The 27356-nt window shown below is 47.9% G+C and overlaps 5 protein-coding genes across 6 annotated transcripts; 3 read left to right on the forward strand and 2 right to left on the reverse strand.

Moving 5' to 3' along the window:
• Positions 1 to 885: 885 nt before the first annotated feature.
• On the reverse strand, positions 886 to 9845 carry LOC128309527 (serine/threonine-protein kinase Warts). 2 transcript variants are annotated; one of them, XM_053045939.1, is made up of 8 exons: positions 9697 to 9845; positions 6802 to 6971; positions 3693 to 6732; positions 3498 to 3618; positions 3230 to 3345; positions 3092 to 3161; positions 2815 to 3010; positions 886 to 2725 (listed from the first exon to the last, which is right to left on the reverse strand). In XM_053045939.1, exons 2-8 carry the CDS (start codon positions 6928 to 6930, stop codon positions 2288 to 2290), a joined length of 4110 nt encoding a protein of 1369 aa, XP_052901899.1. In that variant the 5' UTR covers positions 6931 to 6971; positions 9697 to 9845; the 3' UTR covers positions 886 to 2287. The 2 variants fall into 2 exon arrangements, with proteins under 2 accessions (XP_052901899.1, XP_052901898.1); XM_053045938.1 differs by lacking the exon at positions 9697 to 9845 and adding an exon at positions 9305 to 9623.
• A 440-nt stretch (positions 9846 to 10285) lies between these two features.
• Positions 10286 to 18951, forward strand: LOC128309961 (transcription elongation factor SPT6). The gene is made up of 7 exons (XM_053046478.1): positions 10286 to 10832; positions 11024 to 11105; positions 12290 to 12492; positions 12594 to 17013; positions 17090 to 17220; positions 17456 to 17886; positions 17956 to 18951. The coding sequence occupies exons 1-7, from the start codon at positions 10794 to 10796 to the stop codon at positions 18206 to 18208; spliced, it is 5559 nt and encodes a 1852-aa protein (XP_052902438.1). The 5' UTR covers positions 10286 to 10793; the 3' UTR covers positions 18209 to 18951.
• Positions 18952 to 21837: 2886 nt separating this feature from the next.
• On the forward strand, positions 21838 to 23069 carry LOC128297700 (uncharacterized). Its single transcript, XM_053033387.1, has 2 exons — positions 21838 to 21972; positions 22573 to 23069. Exons 1-2 carry the CDS (start codon positions 21923 to 21925, stop codon positions 22670 to 22672), a joined length of 150 nt encoding a protein of 49 aa, XP_052889347.1. The 5' UTR covers positions 21838 to 21922; the 3' UTR covers positions 22673 to 23069.
• Positions 23070 to 24479: 1410 nt separating this feature from the next.
• On the forward strand, positions 24480 to 25413 carry LOC128310245 (coiled-coil domain-containing protein 25). The gene is made up of 2 exons (XM_053046837.1): positions 24480 to 24692; positions 24777 to 25413. Exons 1-2 carry the CDS (start codon positions 24620 to 24622, stop codon positions 25328 to 25330), a joined length of 627 nt encoding a protein of 208 aa, XP_052902797.1. The 5' UTR covers positions 24480 to 24619; the 3' UTR covers positions 25331 to 25413.
• Positions 25401 to 26846, reverse strand: LOC128310244 (queuine tRNA-ribosyltransferase catalytic subunit). Its single transcript, XM_053046835.1, has one exon. It carries the CDS (start codon positions 26844 to 26846, stop codon positions 25533 to 25535), a length of 1314 nt encoding a protein of 437 aa, XP_052902795.1. The 3' UTR covers positions 25401 to 25532.
• Positions 26847 to 27356: the final 510 nt, after the last annotated feature.

The following is a 27356-nucleotide window of genomic DNA, read 5'->3' on the forward strand; positions in this document are numbered from 1 at the left end:
GACACTCTCTTTCAACGCTCACGTGGATTACGTTATAGCTAAGTCCAACAAATGTCTAGGTCTAATTGTCCGCCTTTCCTCCGAACTGAGAGACCCTCTCTGCCTGAAGGCTTTGTTCTGTTGCTGGGTTCGATCCACCTTGGACTACGCCGCCGTTGTCTGGTCTCCTCCAGGCTCGACAGCAATGGCAAGACTAGAGAGTGTGCTGCGAAGATTTACCCGTGTGGCAGTTCGTCGCTTCCTTACGGGTTACCAACTGACTCCCCCTTCCTATCCCGTCCGCTGTCGACTTCTTGGTCTAGACTCCATTGAAGCTCGCCATTCCCACTACCGGTCCTGCTTCATCGCAAATCTCCTTTCCCACAATCTGGATGTTCCTTCTCTTCTATTTCCTATCCCTCTATATGCACCATCCCGCTGTCTGCGTAACAGACCTCCCTTACACATCCCATCTCGCCTTACGCGGTACGGTTCAAACGAACCTTTTATTAGAGCGCTATCGGACTTCAACAGCTCGTATCACTTGTTCGACTACAATGTCCCTGTGCCCCACTTTCGTTCTCGCCTACGCGAGTCCGCGTTCTCCCAAATTCTTTAGCGTTTTGTTTGTTTAACCTGCTAACTTCCTATTGTTTGTTTGTTTCTTTTTTTTTCCTTTCCTTGCTTCTCAATATCCCTTAGTTAATAAGTCATATATATTTGTAAAACCCCTGCGGCATACAAATTAGTTAAATTAAATAAATAAATAAATAAATAAATAACTAATGGTATGGCTTACCTTTCAAAACTTTGTTGCACATCCTTTTGTTCTTATAGTAGATGCGCTCGATCGTCCTTCGATTCCCAAAAATCACACATGCACACTAAAACCACCAACTATTCGATTCGATCGATTTTGATTTTATTCCGCTTTTTATTTGTGATGAGAAAAAGGTACCGCGTCTGGCCGTCTTTCCATTTTCGCTTGCTTGCGCGTACCATGAAAAATTAAAAAAAAAAAACTCGTGCTAAGGCCAAATAACTGATGCTGTTCCTTTTATGTTTGTGTGTTTTTCTGATCCTTTTCACTACCGGTGTACATAACATCAACAACAACAAAAACAACAATTAAACGTGTACCTTCACATTCACTTGTTTCACCGTTGAGCATTCTCGCTTTACCTCTTTCATTCCTGTTTCTTTTCTTCAACTGTTATGTGCTTCTTTTGTTTACTTTACTTTGCTGATGCTGTAGTGTTCCTTTTTCTCATGCCTCTATTCCATTTTAAACACCGTTTTCTATCTATCGATTTAATGATTGTTTTGTTTTTCCTTCTCCTATAATTTGTCACCATTTTTTCTGCGTTTTCTAGTTCGTTCTATCCATAGCTGTTGGCGTTTGTTTGTTCCGCCGTGATTCGTCGTGACCAATTTCGATTCTACCGAGAGTATTACGATTCAGAATACGTTTAGCTAGTGTTTCTCTTTCATTTTTGTTTCCTTTTTCTGTTAATCCGTATTTCTCTCTTTCTCTTTTTCACTCATTCCCCCCGCTCCCATCTTACGTTCTAAATACTCTGTAAATTCAGAATCACACATATTTGCACTGTACAACAATTCGCGTATAAAAGTAATAAAATAATAATAGTTATATTAATCATCGACAAAACGAAAAACCTGTATATATCTGAAGCCGGCACTGATGTGTGTTTGTGGGTGTGGGTGTGTGTGTGTGTACGAGGCAACCCCTATACACTGAAGGGTTGCGCGTTCGCCTAACCTAGTTTCGATCGTTGCCCCTGTTCCAATATAGATTCCCACTGTGTTCAACGTTTTCTCTATCTATTCTCTAGTACAAAGGACCGCGCGTGTCCTTTGCGTTTTCAACAAGAAGGCCTCAAATTTCCTGTCCAGGTGTACGTGTGTAATTTTATAAGAGCACTTTATCGTGTGTTGTTAACCTTCATTATTTCTAAAAGTAGTCCTGCTTTTCTGTTTTTGTTTTAGAATCCCCTTCCAACGCAAGAAGTTGGGATTTCGCTACGGTCGATCTGATACTAACCAGTCCGCTCCCTTCACCCTAATTACTTCGTCGTTTTCGCACGAAACGGCGCTAAACGCAACACAAAAACCGTTGAGAGAGAACGTATCCTAAAACTGTGCAAATTTAATCGTGGCGCGCAAAACGTCCTCGCTGGCAGCGCGCTTGCGTGCATGATTAGAAGAGATAGATTAAAATATTTATGGATTTAGCGCTTATTAGGGGTCGGTAATAATTAATAGATTAATAATATTAGTAATTATTATTTTATACATAAATAGCTTCCGCCTGTCCCTCGCTCGAGTCGAGCGTGATTTTGTGATCACATTCGTCGTCGAAAAACCGCCGGAAGGTAAACTCAAAGAACCCGTGATGGAACGGTTTCCCACTGTCGCACACCTCGTCCAGGTTGCCGTGGCCGCCCTCGTCGCAGGACGAGGACGAATCCTGCAGCCGGCCCGGATCGATCGGATCGAAGTTGGACGTGTCGGTCGGGTACTTGATTTTGGGCTCGAACAGTGCCTGCTGGCTACGCAGATCCTTGCTGAAGTCGATCGTGCGGAAGAACGGGTGCGACTTGATTTCGTCCACGTTCCGCCCAATCCGTTCGTCCTCGTTTTTGCACAACCGCAGTATGATATCCTTCGCTTCCGGTGTCAGTTGCGCTTCCGCCGGTATGCGCAACGTTTGCCGCCAGTTTATAACCTACAGCCGAATGGGAGTGAAGGGGAAAAGGTGTCACACGTAAGCAAATTGTTCTCTTGAGCATATCCTTCACACGCCGCGCATCTTACCTTAATCTGTGTTTCCTCTGCTGTGTTTGCCAAAAAGGGAGGCTGTCCGACTAGCATCTCGTACAGTATGACGCCGACGCTCCACCAATCACACAGCTGCGTGTAGCCGCTTCGCAGCAACACCTCCGGTGCGATGTAGTTGGGCGTACCGACGATTGAGTGTGCTTTGGCGCGGTTTTTCTCCCGGAACTTTCGCCTAAGGTAATGGAGGAGGATGAGAAGAAGGACGCATTATTATTTGTTCACTCGTTCATACAGTCTTCCTATATAGGCTTACCTTTCCAACGGTGGGGGAATTTCCGAACCAAACTTGCTCCACGCCTCCATCGAGTCTTGCCTTCCATGGTCTGTTAAAGAATACAGTGTGATGAGCATGTTACTCAACGACGATCTCTATGATTAATACAGTACATACCGCTCTTTTGATAGTATTTGGAATCGTGCGTCCAGCGGAAACCGGTGCACAGACCAAAGTCCGTCAGCTTGATATGTCCCTTCCGATCGATCAGCACATTATCCGGCTTGATGTCTCTGTAACGTGTGTATCATACAGATAGAAAATTCAAACTCACTGTATTCTTCTTTTGCCGTGACCACCATCCGACAATCCTTTCATGTTCATCTCTTTCAGATACCCAATGAAAAGCTTGACAGGTTTAAGGTGAGGTAATGTGCTTTCTTACCGGTGAATGAATCCCATTTTATGAACGCTGTCAATCGCACAGGTCAGCTCGGCGATGTAGAACCGAGCCAAATCTTCTTCAAATATTCCTTTCTTGATCAGCAGCGACATGAGATCTCCACCTGGGAAACGATGTTGAAAGTTGTTAGATTCATCGTTTCTTGTACCTTCCACTGCTGTTACGCAGCCCACTTACCCGGTATGTAATCCATCACGAAGTAAAGATTATCCTTGTCCTGGAAGCTGTAGTACAGCTTCACCACCCACTCGTTGTCGGCTTCCGCTAGAATGTCCCGCTCGGCCTTAACGTGCGCCACCTGGTTCCGCTTGAGCACGTCCGCCTTGCGAAGCGTTTTCATCGCGTACAGATGATTGGTCGTGTCGATCTTCTTCACGAGCGTCACTTCCCCGAACGCTCCAACGCCGATCGTTTTTATCTTGGCAAACATCGACTTGTCCATTTTGGCGCGCTTCAACCGTATGTAGTTGCTTTCTTTCTGGCACAGCAGCTTGCGCATCTCGATCTTTGTCTCCTCTGGCAAGTCGAGCTTCGACATTTCGCTTTCCAGCTGCTTGATGCGGAAGTTGCGCTGTGAGTATGACTTCAGCACGTTCTCAATGTGTTGCTCCATGAAGAACTTGTACGCCTGCGGTGAGTAGTGCTTCACCTTACACTCGGACCGTTCTGCTTCTTTCTCCTTGGACAGGTTCTTTCGCTCCGGTATCGGCGATTGATGTTTTATCTTACGCGGATTGTCTTCTCCACCACCACCGCCGCCACTACCGCTTCCTCCGCCGCCTCCACCACCGGCACTACCACCACTGGAGGAAGCGTTACCAACGACCGCATTTGCTGCGACTGCGTTCGCTCCAGTTGAGGTTGGCATGGTGGAGGATGATGATTCAGTGCTGCTGCTGCCCGGTAGCCCATGATCCATACCGGGGCTAGGTGTACCACCATTCGTGTAGGCCGGTGCTGGCCCATTGCTGTTACCGGTCGGAAAGCGAACCGATTTCATGAGACTACTTCGCACGCCACTGCTGGATGTTGTCACCATACCACGCTGCTTAGCTTCGTGCGTTACCGCATGATGCTGTTGGTGATGGTTTAGTTGCTGCTGCTGCTGTTGCGACTGCTGTTGGCCACCGCTTCCACCCATCAGCGCACCGATACTTTTTAGCGCACCGGTAAAACCATGTGGCGATGCGGCGTTAGCGTTACCGGAAGATTTCAACGGTGCTTTCGGCAATGGCAACTGTTTCGGATCACCCGCATGCTGCATCAGCCCGTTAGTGGTGGCTGGTCCATGGTGCAGATGGTGATGATGGTGCACCAGCCGTTCCTCATCGACGGTTCGCGAATGTCCGGTCACCTTACCATTGCTGACGATGCTGGTGCCATGCATCATTCCGCCCGCATGATCATGATTATGATTGTTATGCATACTACTCTTCATATTATTATTTGCATTTGCGTTAGTGTTACTACTCATATTACTGTTAATAGTATTAAAATTCGCATTATGACTACTACTGCCGTTGGTACTGGAGTTGGCGCTGGATAGGTTCATGCCATTCCCACCGTTTACGTTTGCACCATTGCCGTTCACACCGCTACTATCACCATTGCCACTGTGCCCGTTATGGTGCTGATGGTGCAGATGATGCAGGTGATGGTGTTGATGTGACTGGTGGTGATTGTTACTCCCGCTGCCGCTATTGCTTCGATGTTGCTGTTGCTGCTGCTGCTGCTGCTCCATTTCCATTGCCGACGGGGGACAGTGAGGTGATGGTGGAAGTGGTGGTGGAGTACCACCACCACCACCGCCACCATCCAGCAGATATGCTGGCGGAGGTTCTTTCTTGGGCGATGAATGTTTCTGCAGCAGTATCATCGTCGAATCGTACGACGGTGGATCGTTCGGTGAACCGGTGGCGCTATGATTGTGGCTGTTGGTACCGCCGTTACCACCATTGTTCGACAGCACCTGTGGTTGGGCGGGTGACGATTGACCATTCACAGTACCACCGCCGGTCTGCACTGGCACATTAGAAGGAAGCACGGTTTGTAGCCCGGGCGGCGATGGTTTGGCTCGCAGTGGTTGCTTTGGAACGCCACTGCCCGTACCTGGCGGACCCGACGGACCCGACGATCCCCCGGTATGGCGGCCAGCCGTCCCGTCATGCGCAAGACCCGATGGAGAAGGTGACGGTGGTGTTGCGTAACCGGTGGCCGCCTTGTTCAGCTTGTGCTGCACCGAGACGGCGTACGATGGTGGCGGTGGATTGTTGAGCATCGGATGACCAGCACCACTGCCACCTCCACCAGCACCACCACTACCACTCGCAACAGCACCGGCCGGTGCGGGTGGTGCGACTGCCGTTTGCAGGATTGGCTTCTGCACCTGTGTCGATTTGACCGAGTGCATTATGATCGGATTGTGGGTTCCCGTCTTAGAAGCCGGTGTATGCACAGTGGATGGTTTCGGTTGCAACGGAATTGGACGCTGTATCGAACCACCTATCCCACCCACTGAGCAGCTCCCACCTGCACCACCGCCGCCACCTGTACTGCCTTGCGAAACGGTAATCGGACTGGACGAACCGATCGATGCGTTCGAGTAGAAGCCCGAGCTGGGACTTTTGCGAAAGTCCGACTGCGTCGACGATTGGGTCGGGCTCTGGCGGCTGTGAAACGACGTCAGGTAGTTGGGCGGAGATGACGGTCCAATTTGTGGATAGGGTGGCGGTGGTTCGTTTCCCGTATATACCGCCATCTGCTGGCTAAGCTGCTGCTGCACCTGTGGCCCATTCTGTACGATGATCGGTTGCCGCAGCTGATGATTCCCACCGCTGGCAATGGGCGAAGAGCCGCGAGCAGGCGATTGAGAGGCCGCCCCACCGAACTGCCCATTCCGACCGGATGCCACCGACGCCGGTGACATGCGCTTCAGCAGATGCATCGGATTCGGTGGCTGAGGAGTGGACGGTGTGGAGGAGCAGCGCGGCGGCGGTATTGGCGGCGCATCGCTGAAGTTGGTCGGGCAGGGCGATGGTGAGTATTGCGAGCTGCGTCCCACCAGGGCCGCCGACGAGAACGGTTGCTGCGAGTGGGGACTGTTGGAGCGTGAGCTACCGGCACCGGAATCGAGGGCCGGACTGGTGCGCTGCATGTGCAGCGGCGATTGCGGGGCATCCTTCTCGATGCTCGGTTTGCGCTTCAACGGTGCGACGAGCTGGAAAACGGAAAGGATATGAGTTTTGCAAATACAGCGGGAGAAAGAAACCGAACAGTATGAGCTTACCTGACTACCACCCAAAGCTTGACCTGTCTCGTACGGCATTAATTCGTTCTTGATCTGCTCCAATGCTATCGCGTTGTACGTCGAGTGGCGAGCCACTGACAACGGAACTTTGCCGCCTTTTCCATTCATGCTGATTTATAATATGCATAACTTACTGCTATTTCCTAGATCTGCACAATAAAAAAGAGAATCGAATGAGCTTCAACCATCTTTGTGCAGCTTCAAATATAGGTGATGGGGATTTTATTCTGCTAGCGATATCCGCTTCTTTTGGTGCTCATGGCCAAATGGAACCAGTGGTTTTGCAAAAAAACTTGATCTAATATTGATATACTTCCGCGAAACCAACGTTTAGATGTGTCCAAGGATACTCAACCTCCAAACGAAATCCATCTCTAGGATGCGAAACATCAACATCGAAACAAGAACACGCGCCTAGAGTGAAGTGACACGGAAAATCACGGCTTACCGCGATGCGAAAAGAAGAGAGCGCGGATCGGAAACAAGAAGAACAGAGATCATCTTTTAGCTGCATAAACCGTGACTCACGCAGAACATCACCATCATCGCGCGCGCTCGTCTCTACACCACACATGCACAGCATTGGTTCACGCTCACAGATGCGTGTTTATTCTAATTATTCGTGGAATGCACGGAATGCAAAGTAGAAAGAACGAAGCAACAAAAAAACGACGGCGACCGAACTGGCAGGAAAAAAGAAGACGTCACACACGTCTCTGTGCGCAGATTTTTGTTGTTGTTGCTTCTTTGCATAATGCCTTTGCAGGGGTTAAGGGGTGAGAATTTAATATTCGCTTCGAGCATAACTAATAATGAAACAGTCAAAGCCAGATTGCTGTGGAACGTTCTGCGCAAGTTAAAGCACCTTATTTTCACGTGTACAAGAGACCTCTTTTGGCCAATTATTTTGGCGTTAGAAATAGCGAGTATCTTACACACGGGGCTAAGACTTTCAGCACATCATCAGCACACAACCTTTTGTGAGGCTTGAGACAGTGTCACGTTAGACCTTCAGTATGGGATGAACCCTTATTTCTATCACTGCTGATAATTTATCGAGTGTTGCTCGTAATGTCATGGACACACAGCTGAAAATGACAATTTTGAACAGAGTACATTTCTCTGATGTTGAAGAAGAGCATTCCAGTATTTCTATTGAGAGTGAGGAGAAACTTTTTTCCTAAATGTTTAATCAACAATACAAGAAATTTATAATACACAAGAATCTCTTATACACGGTACTGACCAGTGACCAGTGTAAAGCCTGTAAAATCGAATCAAATTTTCATGGTGATCGAGTAATGTGCAATTTGTGCTGCCTTTTTCCATTGCTTTCAAACACTAAATAAATATTTTGTGAATACCACAATTCCACCATGGACCATATTGTTGTTGTTCGTAAATTGTTGTCCGTACTACAAAGAAAGAGTGTACTTTTGGCACACAATTATTATTGTTGGCAAATACTTCGGAGGCACATGCATTTGGCCACAGGTGGGTGTGCAGTTTTGTTTGCTGCAGTCGATCATCGAAATCAAAGAAATCCGTGTGTTGTGGTGGATGCATTTCGTAAATGTCATCGTGTCCTCCGGTGTGGTATGCAATGGTAACGGAATGGACTGTTGGTTCCACCGTCACTGAAATCGCTCTATGCTTACTGCTGCCTGATGCGTCTTGGGTTCCTGTGTTGCGAAGATCCTTTGCGAAAATGTTCGAACTCCTTATCACACCAATAACACCAACAAAGTAATCCGGGTTTATAGGGGAGTGGAAAAACTAGTGGCAAAAAACAACAGTGACCGATCACACACATTCCGATGACATCTTTCGTACGGTTTTCCGCAACAGAATCGTTGTTTGATCGACAACCCCACTCTCGCACACACACTATCCCACCCACTCCGATATCTTCACACCGATCGATGGAATGTGGTGCCTGGGTGCTGAGGCGACCATACTCCATTTTTGATCGAACTTTTGTTTACGCGAGATGAAAACCCCTCCTGGTGTGCGTGTGTGTGATCATACGGTGCCGCATTATGTCCCCGCCCCCGTGTAATGCACACTGGCAGCCACGACAAAAGGGGTTACGGGAGACATTTTTAATGCAATCCGATTCAGGGAATCGCGCGTAGTAGCCACCACACCACACTGCACAGCAAAAAAAAACGACACATGAACGTACACACAGCAACACACACACACACACACACACACGCGCGAGAGTACAAAAACACAACCAGCCACACGCACGCACACAGCGACACACTGCACGATGGGATTGCTTCCAATTCCACATTCCACAATCCCTTCGGTCAGCGATTATCGAATATTCCATTGCGTTTTCTCCTTGTAGCAACGCGCGACCGTCTGTGCGTGTGTATGGGTGCACGTGTGCGTGTGTATATGTCTTTCCACTAGAATATCACCATTGCCATTTCACACGCGTTTTTGATCTCGACGAAAATAAGATTCCACATACCAATGCAATTTCTTCTCCCCCACACAGTGTCTGTGCGTTCATTCTTTCTTTCACTTCTTTTGCTTCTTCTGCTTCCCATTCCACCACCCTAGCCAACAGCCCGTTCACGGGCACATTTGGCCACCCCGTTTCGATCCGCACTCTGCCCGTCGGGGTGGATGGGTGGTTGCGGGAGGGCCCTGCCTGCTTTCCAAGATATGCACGCACGCACGCAATTCACGGACGCAAATACGTCCTCTTCTTCATCACACATTCACGTACGCACACGCACCCCAGCCGAGGATGGCAACCCCTTGGGCAGGTGATGGAGTAGGAGGAGGGAACTTAAATCGACACCACACCAGAGAGCGAAGGATAGAGAAAAGAAAAAAAACGGGGCCACCATATTTTACCTTCGCATATTTCACTGGCAACTATTGCGGTGGGGTTTGCGCGTTTCACAGCAGATCGCGAAGGATCCGTAGTTTAGTGCTCGTCGATAGCAATTCCTCGTCACGAAAATATCGAATTTTTGTAGTTTTTGACGTTTATCAACAACACAAAAAAGCACACACATATGCACGCACACACACACGGCGCTTGGGCTTTCAGCGATCCGACATGATGTCGGGTGTTTGCTGAATACGTTTTGGTGGATGAACCGCAACGGCTGTGGTGAGCAGCACTCACGAAATGAACCTCATGTTATACACACAGGATGAATATTAAAATGAATAAAAATTTGAAATGAAGGCTCCACGTGTTTGGTTGCAATAAACTGCATTTAATACGCTATTTTGAATTAAGTGATTCCATACCTTAGTATGGTTTGCTTAGCTTATTTTCACAAAACCTATTTTAAGTTCTACAACTGAATCCCGTATTGTCCAGCCTGTTTGCTGAAAGCATCTGCATCTGTCAAAAATGGGCAGCTGTCAAACAGAGCGATCCAACATGGCTGATACAAAACTTTGGGGTACATCGTGGTAGATTGCCGTCGTACGGCATTTTTCTCATTTTGTATGGTGTAAACGACGAAAAAGTGAATTAAAACGTGAATCGCGAGTGTACGCCAAGTGGAACGCGATACGCGAAAGCGTTGGGGCGCACGATAGGCAGCGGACAATCGTCGCGAAAGAAGAGTGCAAATTTTCCATCACCACCGAATCGCGCTACTTGATGCATCATCGCTGTCGGCATCGATTACAACGTTGCATTTTCCCAAGCTCCGCAACTATCGTTTTGCAGCGGTCTTTGAACCCTTCTCATCAGCTGGCCAGGCACGCGGACACCGTGGTGTGGCGAGCGTAGGAAACCAGCGAATAAAGGTTCACTCCGCACTTGGGTGTTGTGTTTTTGCGTTGTGTCATCAGCGGAAGGCAAGCAGCAAGCAATCGGGGAACTTCTTCGTAGTGAAATCTGCCTCGAAAGAAAGTCACCTTTAGAAGGAAAGGAGCATTTCGGCGAATCAAAACTTCCTGAGTAGGAACCCGGGTCCCGGGTAAAAGCGATGGCCGATTTCATCGATTCAGAAGCAGAGGAGAGTGAGGTAAGCAATGCGCAAGGGTGCGAGCGTCTGTGTATGTGTGCGTGAGTGTGTACGTCAAGGATGTATAATATCCCTGAACCGTTCCGTAACCCGTCGTAGGACCATATTTTATTTGCTAACCTTCACGATTGTGAGATTTATTGTACAACATATGAAGAAAGTATATGACCTACATGCATCTTTATTTGCAGGAGGAGGAGGAGTTGGAACCACATGAGCGCAAAAAGCTCAGGAAAAACAAGGCCGTTTCAGACAGCGAAGATGAAGAAGAAGGTGAGCAATGTTCGGTCCGCCGAGTACAAGGGATAATTCATTTGTTTGGCGCTTTGTTCCCAGAGACAGACAGGTGTAAATCTACTCTTGTGCAGCATTACATTGACACTGTGCCATAGAAGATCGTGGAACACCATTACCGCCTTAAAATTAGATGTATATGCACGTTCAGTTGCTTATCCTTCCAAAGTACCTAATGCTGGCCAATAGATTAACTTCCCTGTTACTTGATGGGTTGCACTAAAGCATATAGATGAATTTGATAGTTATGTTACGTTCAGGATTGTACAAAAATTCTCTGCGACCTTGAGACTATCACTCTATTTCAAAATTCTCTGCGACTCACTGTCACGTAATATATATTTTTTATAAATAATATAAATTATGATCACAATATAAATCATAATCATAATATAAATTATGATCACAAAGCACTACGTCGTTCGAACATTTATTTGTTGGAAAAAAATAATACCTAAATCAATTCTGGAATGTAACCTTCCTGCTCCCATACAGTTGGGCTACTCTCGAAGTTGGATCAAATAAACCCGAAGGCGGATGGCAGCTTTTCATTAGAAACAACATCTCAATAATGCGAAGAGTGACAATTGCACACGTTACCTAGTGAATGCATTTTTTACAACTAGTGGACTGTCACGAGAGTTTAAATACCGGCTAGTGGTACTGGTTGTCAGTTTATTACACCCTGCCTAGTAGTCCGGAACTTGGAGAGGAGCAACATCTGCTTCGTACCAGATAAATCCAGTTCCAGAAAGTGGGCCCTAATGTTCACCGTTTACTTTTATTTATATCCATGTGCCACAATGTCGCAGCAGGTTTCTGATGCGTGGATGTGAATGCAAGTAAGGCGGAGAGTACAAGCAAGATCACTCGTATTTGCATAAGGTGGTGTGCTGTTATGCACGTACAAACCCTAGAGAAATCCTGTCTAGACCGGCGCTCGGGAAAACCGGGACACTTGTATGCACGTGAACTGGTCGTACCGGTTGAATGAATTGTCTTGCCCAAGAATCGGAAATACGTAGATGAATTTTAATAAGGATTACAATTTAAGGCGATGAAATAGTGCGAAATGTTGCATAAGCCGTACTACGCTCTTTGCTTTGACAAGTTTTGCACGCATTTGTAAATACGTTCCTTTTTTATCGATATCCGTTTCACAGACGATGAAGACCGATTGCGTGAGGAGCTGAAGGATCTGATCGATGATAATCCGATCGAGGAGGAAAGCGACAATGATGATTCGGACGATGGATCCGAAGGTGGTCATCACAAGCGCAAGAAGAGCGACGACGAGCTGGACGATCGGCTCGAGGACGATGATTATGAGCTGATCGAAGAGAATCTTGGCGTCAAGGTGGAACGGGTTAGTTGAACGAAGCAGTAACTCGAGCTCTTGTTTGTTTGATAACTTTTAGCATGAATGGCTGGTTTGAAAATGTATTTCTCTCGATTTTGATACTACAGAAACGTTTTAAGCGGTTGAAAAAGTTCACCAACGATGATGGCAGCGATGGCGAATCGGGCGATGAAGGCATGATACGGGAAACGATCGAAAATCGGTTGTTCGATGCGGCATCCGACGATGACGAAGAGCGGGCGTCGGATCATGAGGGTGGGCAGCGTGATTCGATGGCAAACGTGCGTGAACATTACGACGAGGAAGAGGACGAAGAATCGGATGCAGACGACTTCATCGTGGATGACGACGGTGTGCCGATTAGCGATAAGCGCAAGAAGCGAAGGCACATTTTTACCGATGCTTCACTCCAGGAAGGGCAGGACATCTTCGGTGTCGATTTCGATTACGATGAGTTTGAGAAATATGACGACGAGTACGAGGAGGGCTCGGAAGCGGAGGATGAGTATGAGGAGGAGCAGCTAGAGCAGGTGGATCGTCCCAGTGGAGAACGTGGCAAAAAGGCAAAGGCAAAGGGCAAACGAATGCTGAAAAAATCCATCTATGAAATTTACGAACCGAGCGAACTGAAGCGCGGTCATTTCACCGACAATGATAACGCGATACGTAAGCTTGACGTGCCGGAGCGAATGCAGCTGCGTGACGTACCTGTAACGGCGGTGCCCGAAGGTTCGAACGAGCTGGACGAGGAAGCGGAATGGATCTATCAGCAGGCGTTCTGTAAGCCGCACGTTTCCGACCAGGGAACGGTAACGCGCAAACCACCCTCGAACGTGCCGAAAATCAAACATACGCTCGATTTTATGCGCAACCAACATCTGGAGGTACCGTTCATCGCGTTCTACCGGAAGGAGTACGTGCAGCCCGATCTGAACATTAACGATCTGTGGAAGATCTACAAGTACGACTCGATGTGGTGTCAGCTGCTGGGACGCAAATCTTCCCTGCAGCGGCTGTACGACAATATGCGCACATACCAGCTCGACAAGCTGATGGAAAATCCGGACGCACCGATACCGGAGGACATGCGTGTAATCCGGGACGAGGATTTGGCTCGATTGCGTTCGGTGCAATCGCACGAAGAGCTGAAAGACGTGCATCTACATTTTCTGCTGTATTATGCGCATGATATCGTACCGATGAGGACGCGGCTAAGGGAAAAGTCACGCCAGCAGAATCCATCGGTACCGAAAAAAGTGCTCACCGTTAAGAAGAAAATTCCGGAAGACGGAGAAGCGGAAGCGAACGATGATGAGGGTGACGAGAACGGTGAAGACGATAAGGAGGAAGTGGAAGAATATGAAGAAAAGCATAAAGGGCCGGAGCAAGAGGTAATAGTCAGCGGCAGAGACGGCAAAGCAGATCAGGCTGGAAAGGAACGCGTACGGCTGAACATAGATATCGGACCGTACGAGATTTGTCGGAAGCGTGGTCTTACTGGATTGACGAAGCGGTTTGGTTTGACGCCAGAACAATTCGCGGAGAACGTGCGGGATAGCTATCAGCGGCACGAGGTCGAGCAAGAAACGAAGGAACCGCTCGAGGTGGCCAAAGAGTATATGGGTACCACGTTCGAGTCACCGGAAGAGGTATTGCAGGGCGGTGTGTTTATGGTGGCGCGCCAACTCGCCCGTGAACCGCTGTTTCGGAAGTGCATCCGCGAGCTGTACTTTGAGCGGGCCAAGCTCAATGTGCGCCCGACCAAGAAGGGAATGAAGGAGATCGATGAAACGCATCCGTGCTACACGATGAAGTATCTGAAAGAGAAACCGGTGCGTGATCTGACGGGCGATCAGTACCTGAAGTTGTACATCGCGAAGGAAGATAAACTGTTGACGATGGAGTTTGTGGACCGGATCGAGGGTAACACTTCGGGTGACTTTCTCGAGGAGCTTAAGGCGCTATACCACCGTGACGAGTTTGCGAAAAACGTGCAAGAGTGGAACAAGGTGCGGGCGGAGTGTGTGGTGCTAGCGGTTAACCGGATGGTAATACCGGATTTGAAGCGCGAGCTGCACAACACGCTGCTGAGCGAAGCGAAGGACGCCGTGTTGCGCGTATGCTGCCGAAAGCTGTACAACTGGATCAAGGTGGCACCGTACCGGCCTCCCGTGCCAGACTTTGACGATTACGAGTGGGAAACGACAAGGGGTGTCCGTGTGATGGGTGTCGCTTACGTGCCCGATTACACGCAGTCTGCGTTCGGGGCGATCATCGCACCGGACGGCGAAGTGACGGACTATCTGCGCATACCTCATCTGCTGAAAAAGAAGAACGCATACCGCGAGTCGGAAAAACAGTGCAAGGAGACGGATCTGCGCACGATCACGAATTTCATCCGCAGCAAAAAGCCGCACGTGATCGTAATCGGAGGCGAATCGAAGGATGCGTTGATGGTACAGCAAGATTTTGCCGAGTGCTTGAAACGGTTGCAAGATGAAGAGCAGTTCCCGCAGATAGCGGTCGAGATCGTGGATAACGAGCTGGCGAAGGTGTACGCTAACTCGATCAAGGGCACGAATGATTTTAAGGAGTATCCTCCGCTGCTGCGTCAAGCTATATCGATCGCACGCCGTGTCCAGGACCCGCTGGTAGAGTTTTCGCAGCTGTGTAACTCGGACGAGGAAATACTTTGTCTGCGCTATCATTCGCTACAGGAGCAGCTAACAAAGGAGGAATTGCTGGAAAACATTCAGCTCGAGTTTATCAATCGCACCAACGAGGTGGGCGTGGATGTGAATCTGGCTGTGCAGAATCCACTGACGGCGAACTTGGTACAATTTATCTGTGGATTGGGGCCGCGCAAGGGCCAAACCATGCTAAAGCTACTGAAGCAGACAAATTCACGGCTAGAGAACCGAACGCAGCTCGTTACGACGTGCCACATGGGTCCGAAGGTGTTTATTAACTGTTCCGGGTTTATCAAGATCGATACAAATTCGCTTGGTGACAGTACGGAAACGTACGTGGAGGTATTGGACGGGTCACGTGTGCATCCGGAAACGTACGAATGGGCACGCAAGATGGCCGTCGATGCGCTGGAGTACGACGACGAGGAAGCCAATCCGGCCGGTGCACTCGAAGAAATTCTGGAAGCTCCCGAACGTCTAAAAGATCTCGATCTAGACGCGTTTGCTATCGAGCTCGATCGGCAGGGCTTCGGTAACAAGAGCATCACGCTGTACGACATCCGGGCGGAACTGAACTCGCGCTACAAAGACCTCCGTACACCGTTCCGCTCGGTAACGTCGGAGGAACTGTTCGATTACCTCACGAAGGAAACGCCCGAGTCCTTGTACGTCGGCAAGATGATGCTGGCTACGGTGACCGGGTTCACCTACCGAAAGCCGCAAGGTGAGCAACTCGACCAAGCAAATCCGGTGCGCAATGACGAGACCGGATTCTGGCAGTGTCCGTTCTGTATGAAAACCGAATTTCCCGAGCTGTCCGAGGTGTGGAATCACTTCGATGCTGGAGAATGCCCGGGTCAGGCAACGGGTGTACGGGTACGCTTTGACAACGGGCTCAATGGGTTCATTCACATCAAGAATCTATCGGACAAGCACGTGAAGAATCCGGAAGAGCGTGTACAAATCGGACAGACGGTGCACGTCCGCGTAACGAAGATCGATATCGAGCGGTTTTCGTTGGAATGTTCCTCGAAGAGCTCGGATCTGTGCGATCGAAAGCAGGAGTGGCGTCCGCGAAAGGATACCTGCTACGATCAGGAAACGGAAGAAGCAGACTCAAGAAAGGAGGCCGACTCGAAGAAGCAACAGGCACGGCAGCAATACGTCAAGCGTGTTATCGTGCATCCATCCTTCCACAACATCTCATACGCGGAGGCGCTGAAGTTGTTGGAAGGTTACGATCAGGGCGATGTGATCGTACGACCGTCGAGCAAGGGTTCGGATCATCTGACGGCCACCTGGAAGGTAACGGACGATATCTACCAACACATCGATGTGCGCGAGGAGGGCAAGGAGAACGTGTTCAGCCTCGGTCAAACGCTGTGGATCGGTAACGATGAGTTTGAAGATCTGGACGAAATCATCGCCCGGCACATTACCCCGATGGCGATCTATGTGCGCGATTTGCTCAACTACAAGTACTACCGGGACACGGACGGTGGCTCGAAGGAAAAGGCGGAAGAAATCATCAAGTCGGAAAAGCAGAAAAATCCCAACAAAATCCACTACATCATTTCGGTGTCGAAAACATACCCGGGACGGTTTCTGCTGTCGTATTTGCCACGCAACAAGTTCCGCCACGAGTACGTGACGGTTACACCCGATGGCTACCGGTTTCGGCATCAAACGTTCGATTCGGTCAATTCGTTGCTCAAGTGGTTCAAGGAACACTTCCGCGACCCAATACCGGTCGATACGCCGAAGAGTACGCCCAAGGTTGGTGGAATGTCGTCACGCACACCGTACGGCAGTACGCCCAAATTTAGCGATATTAATAGTGAGTTGAATTCGTTACGTTTTGAAGTTGTTTTTTGGAATATTCGAATGATTTATTTATTTTGTATTCCCCACAGGTGAAACAATTGAGTCGGTCGCGAAAAATATGCCTCCGCATATGCTGAATTCATTGTCGGCCGCGGCACACCGCACGCCCCATTATTCCTTCACGCCACTCGAGTATGGTTCGAGCAACTTTGTGACCACGGTAAGTTTGTAAAACAGTTTCCAGGCAGAAAAAAATATCCGAATTATCCCATGCTGGGTTGAAGAGATAGGGTCTACCCGTCCTGACGATTTTCCGAAGTCATACTGTTGCATACTAAAGCTTCTATTGCCCTGAACCTTGTCTTTCTATTTTTGTCTATATCTTCAGTATAAGATGATTTGATATGCAAGATGATTTGATGTTTCATTCTTATGTTGTGCCCCTCTTCCTACAGCCCTACACTCCGAGCGGACAGACACCTTATATGACGCCGTACCAGCAAACGCCCCACTTCTCCCAAACGCCCCGTTACGGTACCTCGACACCATCCCAGTACTCCAACAAATCATCCTACACCGGCATACCGACCGGGCATCCGCCACCTGCCGCCAGTCACCACGCGTACAAATCGTCATCCTCCGCACGTGGTATGGGCGGTACTAGCAGTGCGGCCAGCAGTAGCAGTAGCGGCCTTATGATGATGCAGCAACCGTCGCCGTACTCTAACAGCAGCGACCATCACTACCGTTCGCAGTCCTCGTCCCAGCAGCAGATGCACCATTCGCGTAACAACGAGTACGACAGCTGGTCGAAAGCGACAGATTCCTGGAGCAACCGAGGCGGTAGCAGCATGATGAAAAGCCACCATGGTTCTTCGGAACGGAGGTAATGAAAAGACACCGGGAGTTCTCTTTTCTTGTATTAATCGACCGACGTTCTTCTTTTAATCAATAGTTCTAGCGGATCGTATCACCATCATCATCATGGCAGTGGTGGTGGCAGGTCCAGTGATTCCGTGACGTCGTCCAATTCGCACGACCACCGTATGACACCGAGATCATCCTCCAAATATTCGGCGAGCCGATCTCCGATGCCGCCACCTTCACAACCACCACCCCAGTCAGCACCATCCCAACCCGCCCAAACGACATCATCGAACTCGGCGTCATTAACACTCGGCGATGCAACGCCGCTGTGGGATGAATAAGACGTGAATTGAGCCGACTGCACCTGCTCGTCATCTTTCATTACAGTAGGTTGAAAAGAAAACCTCTCGGTGGAACAATCATCAATTGCAATCAAACAAACCATGCGTGTAAAGAGTGATAAAAGCGGAACTATAAATTCAGGAACCGATTGTGCGTACAGATGATAAAAGCGATCTTCAACTATATACTACTAATTTTTGTGTAACAAATGGAGGGGGCCCGGGGTCCAACGATTTGTATAGTGGACTTTGGATTCTTAAACAACGTTCGCCATCACATTGGAGAAGATACCGGAAACAGTCCAATACGCGCAGAGTTCATCAAGGACAGCAACCAGACAACGAGACTGTTGGTTGGTCTGATCAACTTTCGATTGCGCCGCGATCGGGTGCAGCTAGCTGTCGGTGTGCTCGCTAGAGATAAAACATTTTACATTTTTACCAGCCCACAACACGACCCGATACAGTGCTAATGTTGAGCGTATGGAAGAAAAAATTTACTAACTGTAATGCTCATAACTGCAAACGCTTCATCACGTGTTATTTGCATATTGTCCCTATATTGTCCCGACGGTTCAACTGATGGTAAAAATTAATGTTTCACGATGAAGATGCTGACGTTACTGAGCTGGGCAAGCGGCACAAGCGATTGGCGTGTAGTATTAGGCTTAATAATTCAAAATCCCTTTCCTAGCGTTAAGGTCCTTAATAAAAATTATAGACATGTTTTTTAAACGGTACACACATAACTACAAACACGTGCCAGCGATGCGTTTCGTTTGAGATTTTAGTACAGCGGACACGTTTTAGTACGCAGCAGCCGAATAACACGTTTCTGTTCTGTCTGTTTCCACCTTTCTTCTACAAAGTGCGTGCCGGATCACACGCTGGATGGGGTGTGTGAGGAGGGAGGGAGGTTGTGATTCGCGGCGCGATTCGTCCAAGTGACATTGGAGCTCGAAGCCGATCATGCGATCGACGCGTGCTCTTCGAACTCGTACGGTGAAACGACCGAAAAAGACGCGAACCGTCCTGCTCTCCCCCTCAATCTCGTGTTTTTTTTTTTAATGCTTGGAAGGTGGGATCCGGTGGGTGAGCTTTCTGGTGGCGCCGGAGCCAGGGAGATGGGGGCTATCCACCCGGTTTCGATAAACCGGAATGGTATGGCGGTGGCAATTTCGGTGTTTAATGATGAGACCCAGATCCGCTGGCAAAACCGCTTCGAACCGGATCGGCAACGAAAAAGGCGGCACCAGATATCTCGGTCCGGTTCGCAGGATGGATGCGATTAATCGGGTAAACTGTCGTTTTTATGTGTTTTGTTTCATGTTTTTTTTTGTCGTTGTTGCTATTGCTGTTGTTTTATCTTCGCCGTGTTTACTTCTGCTTGTTCTTCCTGCGAAGATACCTTCCATTTCAAACCCCTCCAAAAAGAACATTACTGTGTTGGTGCTAGTGGTAGTATACCGTCCGTATCCCCGAAGGGTTGCCGTCTTTTTTTTTTTGGTGTATAATTTTCATTTCAATCTCGTTTTGGTTGTTTTTACCTTCGGTCGGTGGTAGAGTGCAAATGTTCAAGCTGTTGATTTGAAAATTTTCCATTTCTGCATCTTAATGGTTTTGTCGGTTTGGTGCATATGCCTATGAAACGGACCAAAATGGGAAGAAGAAGAGCCGATCTCGTCGCCCCCACGGTTGCAGTGAGGGCGTGCAGGTTTTGGACTTTGATATTGGCGCTCATTATCTTTCTTCCTTGACGCGAAAGCTTATTACTTAGTGTGGTGCTTATGTAAGAAACTTTCTTTTATGAAAACCTGGTTTACTGGTTAATACGCCCATTCTAATGCACCAGAATGAGTGACAGGAAGAGCACTGTTGTCGGGAGTAGGTGCCGAGGCTGATGGCTATCATTCTGGCCGCGCGCGATTGCTGGAATTTCCCTTGATTTTATCCCAACAGATTTGTCATTCCGCTTGGGGGGCTGCATACTTGATTATGCATTCAGCATATTGGCTGGCTACTCTACTGCGCCACAAGCAATAGATTTGTTTTACTGCTGATCATAGGAACTCTCTTAGCAACTTCAAATGTTTGTGACTTTTACTTTATTCTCAACTTGATTGCTCGCGAGAATTTTAGTAGTGGATCTGTTTACAGAAGGTCTACGACAAGTCTTTCCCCGGACAACCATAGCGGAAACGGTGCAAAACAAAAGATTTCAACGCCGCGCAAGACAACGAACGTTTCAAGGCCGTAGCTTATTGAGACCCTCGTGTCGCAATACTGTTCGGCACAAGCATATGGGCATAAACGAGTATAACTCTACTACAAATTTAAAAAAACGGACAACATTCTTGAAGCGGTTACGGAAAATAGTGGCTTTTGTTAGGTGAAATGATAAAAGCAACGTGATTCCGGGATATGATGACAAGCTCGAGAGATGCACAATGGTTTGGTCGAAACCGTCGCCTTATACAGTCTATTTCGTACCATAGCACGTGGTAAGTCAACAATTGAAATTGAAGAGTGAGAAAACTTGACCAATAATTGAATAACTTCCAAAAAGGAGTAAACAATCCTATAAGGAACGGAACAATCTTTCCGAAAGATAATGAAAAGAAGAGAATCGTACAAAAAATTAATGTCAATGATACAACTGGAGATGAAAAGGATTAGCAAAGGAAAGAAACATAAATGTAAACTTCAGACGATCTTCACAGTGTTGGACTTTGATCTGAAGATCAAAAAGAGATTGGAAGATGGTGCCATCATGCATGTCCATTGCATACCTTCAAGCGCGATCAATAGGCCACCGAATAGGTGTTGTGCTTAATGAATCCTTTGAGAAGAGTCATTCATATGAATCTTTAGTGAGAAGTCAAATCAGAAATCGACTCCCAAATAAGTCATGAATACTCAGAGCCAGCTTAGCTGGATCCTTATAGGTGGAGAGATTCTCCTAGATTTATGAATCTTTGGCATAGAGATTCTGGTTCATTCATTCAGTCCAAAGATTCATTCAGATTCATGAATCTCAATCAGGTTCACTCAACACTAACACCAAATACGACTGGTCTATTGCGGTTCTAGGATCCGATATGTTCCCGATATGGTTGAGGATCCGATTCTAATCATCCAACCGAGTTCTCCGGTTCAACAATTCTACAACCGAACGGAGGCTCTCGTCCAAGTCGGTACCATGACCATACACACTTCTGCCTAGGATTTCCCACCCAAGAAAAAAATAGCACAGATTAGTAACGAATTAGAACTCAAGAGATTTGGAGAGGACCTTTAGCCCGTTCGACGTGGTCGATTGTTTGTTGCACGGGAAATGTTGATGAATTCATCGTAGAAACTCGTTCGTACGTAGCCGCAAACGAGGGACAGGCAGGCAAGCAAGCACAGACAGAGGCAGTTCCCCAAGATGGGAACCAGTTTTTTTTATTCGCAGTTTTAGATATACAACCCAGAAGAGAAACACACCTGCAGAGGGAGTAGCTGAAGTAGCGCTGGCTGGCGAGATGACGTATTTTGTTGGCTCAGCCCTCCTCGGGCAAGCGCATCGGAACGGTTCTCTGCATCGGGCGTATAAAAGCGGGCGCGAGAGCGCTCGATCCCGTCAGTCTCCTTCAGTACGGAACCGTCAGAAGTATTCGTTTCGGTTGCATGATTTGATTCACTTCAAAAGTTTAGAAAAATAAATTGGTGTCAATGTTAATAGTTAAACCAGACTCAACGCTCAAGTTTCTGCCATCCGTCAGGTAAATACAACACCAGCAGGCGGTCTATTTTGTTGACGATCGTTTGCCATTGTGCGTGATAAGATCAAGTAACGTTAGATCTTGCAAAGGGCCACAAGGAACAGGCTTTAGCTATAGGGTGTGATGAGTTCCTGAAGGATCTTCAAATGATCACGTGTTTAGACGTCACCAGAAGTTCCCCAGTGCGTGCTACTAGTGGTGTACAGTACCTCAGATTTCAGAGTTTATAAAGTCAGCAGAGGATCGTTCGGGGGTCCTTTCTCTCGTTGTGCTTCTTTGAATTGAGGAGAATTCGTTTGCAAGATGTAAAATTTCAGGGATGACTCGTAAACCGGTTTCAAATCGCACACGCTCGCGACGCGTGACTACGTGGAGCTGAACAGGTATCGCTTTCCGGTTTCGACTCCACTCCCAACAACATGTCGCGTACATGTGATAGGAAAGGTTTTTTTTTATTTCGTCTTTTTTTGGTTGATAATGGATGATCACCTTTCCTTACCCATGCAAGATCGAACGAAAGTGTCTGTCCCGTCGGTCCCGAAAAATGCAACCTTTTCTCATCAATGTCCCCCCTCTATTCGCTCTGCGCTTGTGTTACAGGCTTATCAACAACTTGAACAACCGCAAAGGTAGCCGTACGGGAAATTCCGGCAACCATCTCGAGTTCCAGGTGCTCACCCAGATTCAGTACGTACCCTGAGAGCGGTAACTGCCGGATACCAAGCACACTAGAATGCAGGATCGTTCGAGCACAATGGCCAGACAGAACCAACAGTCGGCATACGCCAAAGCCCCGGGTGGCGGAAACGTGAAGAAGAGCACCGGCTACCCCAGCAGCAGTCCTACCTCGCAGACGAAATCCTCCAACGGCACTAATGCCGGTAACGGTAGCTGGGGTCCACACTTCAAAAATCGGGATCATTTCGTCAGCATGCACTTCTCGTGAATATGTCCACGGGTAAAGTCATCCCGAGACCTTTGTGTTTAGTGTGAGATTATCTTTTTCTTTTAATGCTATCTTTGTGTGACAGTATGGAGATTTTGTTTTGTGTAATAAAACCCATTAAATTATTCGTATATTGAATAAGACTGCATAATCGGTGCGTGGTTCTGTTGTTTCATTGGAATGTGATGACGTGCCGGAGCTATGGAGCGTTTTGAAGCCACATTCGAGCACGGATAACTTCATCCTAATCTGTTGAAATAAAGTGGGTAATCTTCGAAACATCGAGCCTGCAATTCTGGGAGTAATAAAACCAACCCGATGCTCAACGGGAACTGCAACGATAAGCTGCATCTGTGTGTTAATGGATGAATATTGCACGAGGCGAAGAAATCGGTACGAGATACGCGCGCTGATTTCACATCTTGTACCTATTGCATCATCTTTTCCGTACCAAGGAAGCTTTCATAAACAACCACCGACCAGGACCGGTTATGGTAAGGGGATCGAAGGAAAAGTGTTTTCTTTCTAGAATGTAACTTGAGGTGAATGATGGTTTTTGAATGGTTCACGCATTAGATGACCTCGGGAGTATGCTGAGAGTTGTTTTGTATTCGTGATTTGAGATCCTCTTTTTTATAGCCGATCGATTAAACGATGCTTCAGTTTGCATATTTTGGCGTTTTTTGACTTGTGGAAGAAGCTGACTGGCGAACCACCATCTTCAAGTGCGTGGATTTGAAGTACAATGATGGAGCTATCTTCTGTTGAGATGTTGTTCGGAAGAAAAGTTCAAGGCAGCAGTTCTGTTCCTTTATGAAAGGATAATAGAGCCCACTACTCTAAACTCTATGAGCTATGCGCTGATCCCAATAGCAATCTTTTGAAGATTCATTGTGAATCTCAACTGAGTGATTCAAATTAGGAATCGACTCCCAAAAGATTGATTGAAATCTCAGAGCAGTACAGGAGCGGAGGATGATAGTGGATCTGGATGATTCATGAATCTTTGAAATGAAGTTCAGATCCATATATCCAGTTGAAAGATTCATTTAGATTCATGAATAAAGCACATCATTAGAATGACACCGGCCAGGGAAGTCCTTGTACGTCGTTCATATCGTGAGAAGGATTGGTAGGCCCAATTTGACATGGAGGATGATGTGTTCAACATAATGGTCAGGATTTTAGAATCGCTATGTCGTATTAGGTCAGTACAAGTTGGTAGTTCGATTTGATTTAAATTGGAAATTTTAAAGAATTAAACTCCAATATTTGATCCGATACAGTCAACCGCTTCGTTCGGGGAAACTAGGGCAGCTGTAACTAACTCACTGGGATTCCCCGCAGTACCGATCTAGCAGAATATGAGCATGGCGTGGATTCAAACTTACCTCCACTCACCCACAATGAATACGTACCAAGAAAAATTCACAATAACGATTTTTCACATAACTTTTCATACATCCATCATACATTGTGTTGTACGCGCAACTGTCAAAATTTTCCTGGCAGCATCTGATGTACCGGCCTGTCTTTTCTCACCCTCAATGTGTCACAGCAAACGAAGTAAACTAAACAACGTTTTTTCGGTGAACATTTACGAATACGAACCAAAAAGGCGCACCATCTTTTCACGTCCAGCGCGTAATGTAAATAAGGTGAACGGTGGTAGGTAAAGTCTGCGCCAACATCCGGAACACGATGGTATTTTACTTCACCAGCAATGTCGTTCAGCCACCGGTGACACTGTTCATGGGTTTGGATAAGTACGAAAGTAAGTTCCGCATGCCGGGTCGGCTGCCTTTTTGTCGACGGAGAGCTCATGGGGCGAGTCGTTTCTAATTATTCTATTTTACAGATGAAGATCTTATCCGATGGGGCTGGCCGGAAGATGTGTGGTTCCACGTACACAAGGTGTCCTCGGCCCACGTGTACCTGCGGCTCGAGCCGGGCCAAACGCTGGACGACATCCCATCGACCGTACTGGAAGACGCCTGCCAGCTGGTCAAAGCGAACAGCATCAATGGCAACAAGATGAACAATGTCGATATCGTGTACACGATGTGGGACAATCTCAAGAAAACGGCCGCGATGGAGGTTGGCCAGGTGGCTTTTCATCGCGAAAAGGAGGTGCGCATGTTTCGGGTGGAGAAGCGCAGCAACGAAATAGTGAACCGTTTGAACAAAACGAAACGCGAAGAATCGATCGATTTCCGGGCGGAGCGCGAAAAGCGGGACGCACTGGAGCGTGCTGATAAGAAGCGGGTGGCAAGGGAGCAACGGGAGCAGGAAAAGGAGCAAGAAAAGCGACGCCAGGAGGAAGCGGAACTGCGAAGCTACAATTCACTAATGAAGCCGGAAAATATGACCTCAAATTATGACGCTGGTAACGATTCGGACGAGTTTATGTAGGACTTGCGGATAGGAGAGAGAGACAATGAAGCTGTTGTACCGGCGCGGGCGAAGGATTATGAATAAATTATTAATTGTTTTATTTCAGTGTATAATGGGGCGGTTCGTACACATTCGAAAAAGAAACTAGATATGTGGATAAAATCCGTCAGTTTGGTTCAAATTACGCAGGAATGATGATGGATCGTTGGTAAGAGACCAACTACAAGTGCACGTTAACAGCACCAAGAGCATCCCGGATCCACTCGGGGACAGTATCATCGGGAAAGCGTACGGCCATGTAGGTTTTCACAAACTCTGGAAATCGATCTTCACGGATGGCGTCCCGCATGTCGCTCATTAGCCGCAGCTGGAAGGCCACATTGTGAACGCTCACGATGCTGCATGCCACCGGTTCAACGGTGACGATGTGATGCAGATAGGCCCGCGTGTACGTACGACACGTGGAACAGTCGCAATCGTCCTCGATCGGTCGCATATCCTTTGCGAAGGTGCGTTGCTTCAAGTTTATCTGTCCGGAACGCGTCAAAGCACAACCGAACCGTGCCGTTCGCGTTGGAAATACACAATCAAACATATCCACACCGAGCGCCACGCAAACTACCAGGTCGGAGGCAAAACCGACGCCCATCAGATAACGCGGCTTGTCCTCCGGCAGCAAATCCGTGCACAGATGTACCGTGCGCCAAAATTCGTCCTTACTTTCGCCCCCACTAAGACCGCCCACGGCAAACCCACGTGTGTTACGTTTCGTCAGTTCGGCCGCACAAACGCGTCGCAAGTCCGGCTGCAATCCGCCCTGTACGATGGGGAAAATGCTCTGCTCATCGTCACGCCCGTGCGCGGTAATGCTTCGATCCAGCCAGCGGATCGTCCGGTGCATTGCTTCCTCCACACGCGGTCCTGTCGTCGTCGTCTTGACCACATCGTCCAGTTGCATCATAATGTCTGCTCCGATGGCATTCTGTATCTCCATGCTGCGTTCCGGCGTTAGCATACACTCGCTGCCATCGTACGGGCTCTGGAAGCGAACGCCCTGCTCGGTGATTTCCGCCAGCTGCAACAGTGAAACCATCTGAAATCCACCGGAATCGGTAAGCAGTGCCCGGGACCATCCCATGAACCGATGCAAACCGCCCGCCTTCTCCAACACGGTCGTCCCGGGACGCATTCCGAGGTGGTACGTATTGCTGAGCATTATGCGACAATCCAACGCCAGCAGCTGCTCCGGCAACACACCCTTCAGCGTGCCCTGTGTGCCAACCGGCATGAATACGGGTGTATCGACGTCCGCATGCCGTACGCTCATTACGCCAACGCGCGCCTTTGTTACACTACATTTTGCAGTCACGCGGTACTGCAACGGTGGAAGGTGGCTCGTATCGTCGGAGGCTGTTGCACCGTTTGGAAGAGTTGGCGATTCCATCACAGTGGTCGCTTGCCGGATGAAGGTGTTGCTGGCAGGCACGTGCAAGCCCACGGTAATAAAACGTTTGATTGTCCGTGATGTAAACATCCAATCGAGCCGGCGCGCGCGTTTCTTCTTCTTCGTTGTTTTCCTTCGTGCCGGATGGCCAGCTGTTGGCCGGTGATGTCGGGAGATCGTGACAAAACAGAACTACTTTTTTCAGCAAATAAGTTACTTTTCCCAACAAATACATAAATTAATTGTGCCTTGAATGTTTTTCCTGCTCTTTTTCGTGCGCAGAAAATAATTCCTGATTTAAAAAAATCCCATTTTCCTCATTGACAGATGTTTTTCACTGGGTTGTGACAGTTTAATATCTTGTAATATCAAGATGTATACATGCCACGTGGTGCTTTGCGTTGGACTGTAAAATTCAAAATTTTACAAGTGTAAAACCAAAAAACAATCTTCAAAATAATCGGAAAGCAAAAACAAAGAACACAATTTGTTTAGATAAATAATAATATTAACAGGTAAATTAATTAAAACCTATTACTACTGTATACATACAGGGTTTGGCGTGGATAAGGCGTGCCCAACTTATGGAATCGCACAAGC

Source organism: Anopheles moucheti, chromosome 2, assembly GCF_943734755.1.
Source record: "Anopheles moucheti chromosome 2, idAnoMoucSN_F20_07, whole genome shotgun sequence".
NCBI lineage: Eukaryota > Metazoa > Arthropoda > Insecta > Diptera > Culicidae > Anopheles > Anopheles moucheti.

Bases quoted from the DNA above. Each gene is read 5' to 3' on its own strand.
- LOC128309527 (XM_053045939.1), bottom strand. From the start codon at position 6,930: ATGAATGGAAAAGGCGGCAAAGTTCCGTTGTCAGTGGCTCGCCACTCG. The intron at 3,619-3,692 runs GTAAGTGGGCTG...ATCGTTTCCCAG, and splicing joins CGTGATGGATTACATACCGG to GTGGAGATCTCATGTCGCTG. The intron at 2,726-2,814 runs GTAAGATGCGCG...ATTCGGCTGTAG, and splicing joins CAGAGGAAACACAGATTAAG to GTTATAAACTGGCGGCAAAC.
- LOC128310244 (XM_053046835.1), bottom strand. From the start codon at position 26,846: ATGTTTACATCACGGACAATCAAACGTTTTATTACCGTGGGCTTGCAC.
- LOC128310245 (XM_053046837.1), top strand. From the start codon at position 24,620: ATGGTATTTTACTTCACCAGCAATGTCGTTCAGCCACCGGTGACACTG. The intron at 24,693-24,776 runs GTAAGTTCCGCA...TCTATTTTACAG, and splicing joins GGGTTTGGATAAGTACGAAA to ATGAAGATCTTATCCGATGG.
- LOC128297700 (XM_053033387.1), top strand. From the start codon at position 21,923: ATGTTAATAGTTAAACCAGACTCAACGCTCAAGTTTCTGCCATCCGTC. The intron at 21,973-22,572 runs GTAAATACAACA...CTTGTGTTACAG, and splicing joins AAGTTTCTGCCATCCGTCAG to GCTTATCAACAACTTGAACA.
- LOC128309961 (XM_053046478.1), top strand. From the start codon at position 10,794: ATGGCCGATTTCATCGATTCAGAAGCAGAGGAGAGTGAG. The intron at 11,106-12,289 runs GTGAGCAATGTT...TCCGTTTCACAG, and splicing joins CAGCGAAGATGAAGAAGAAG to ACGATGAAGACCGATTGCGT. The intron at 17,014-17,089 runs GTGAGTTGAATT...TATTCCCCACAG, and splicing joins CAAATTTAGCGATATTAATA to GTGAAACAATTGAGTCGGTC.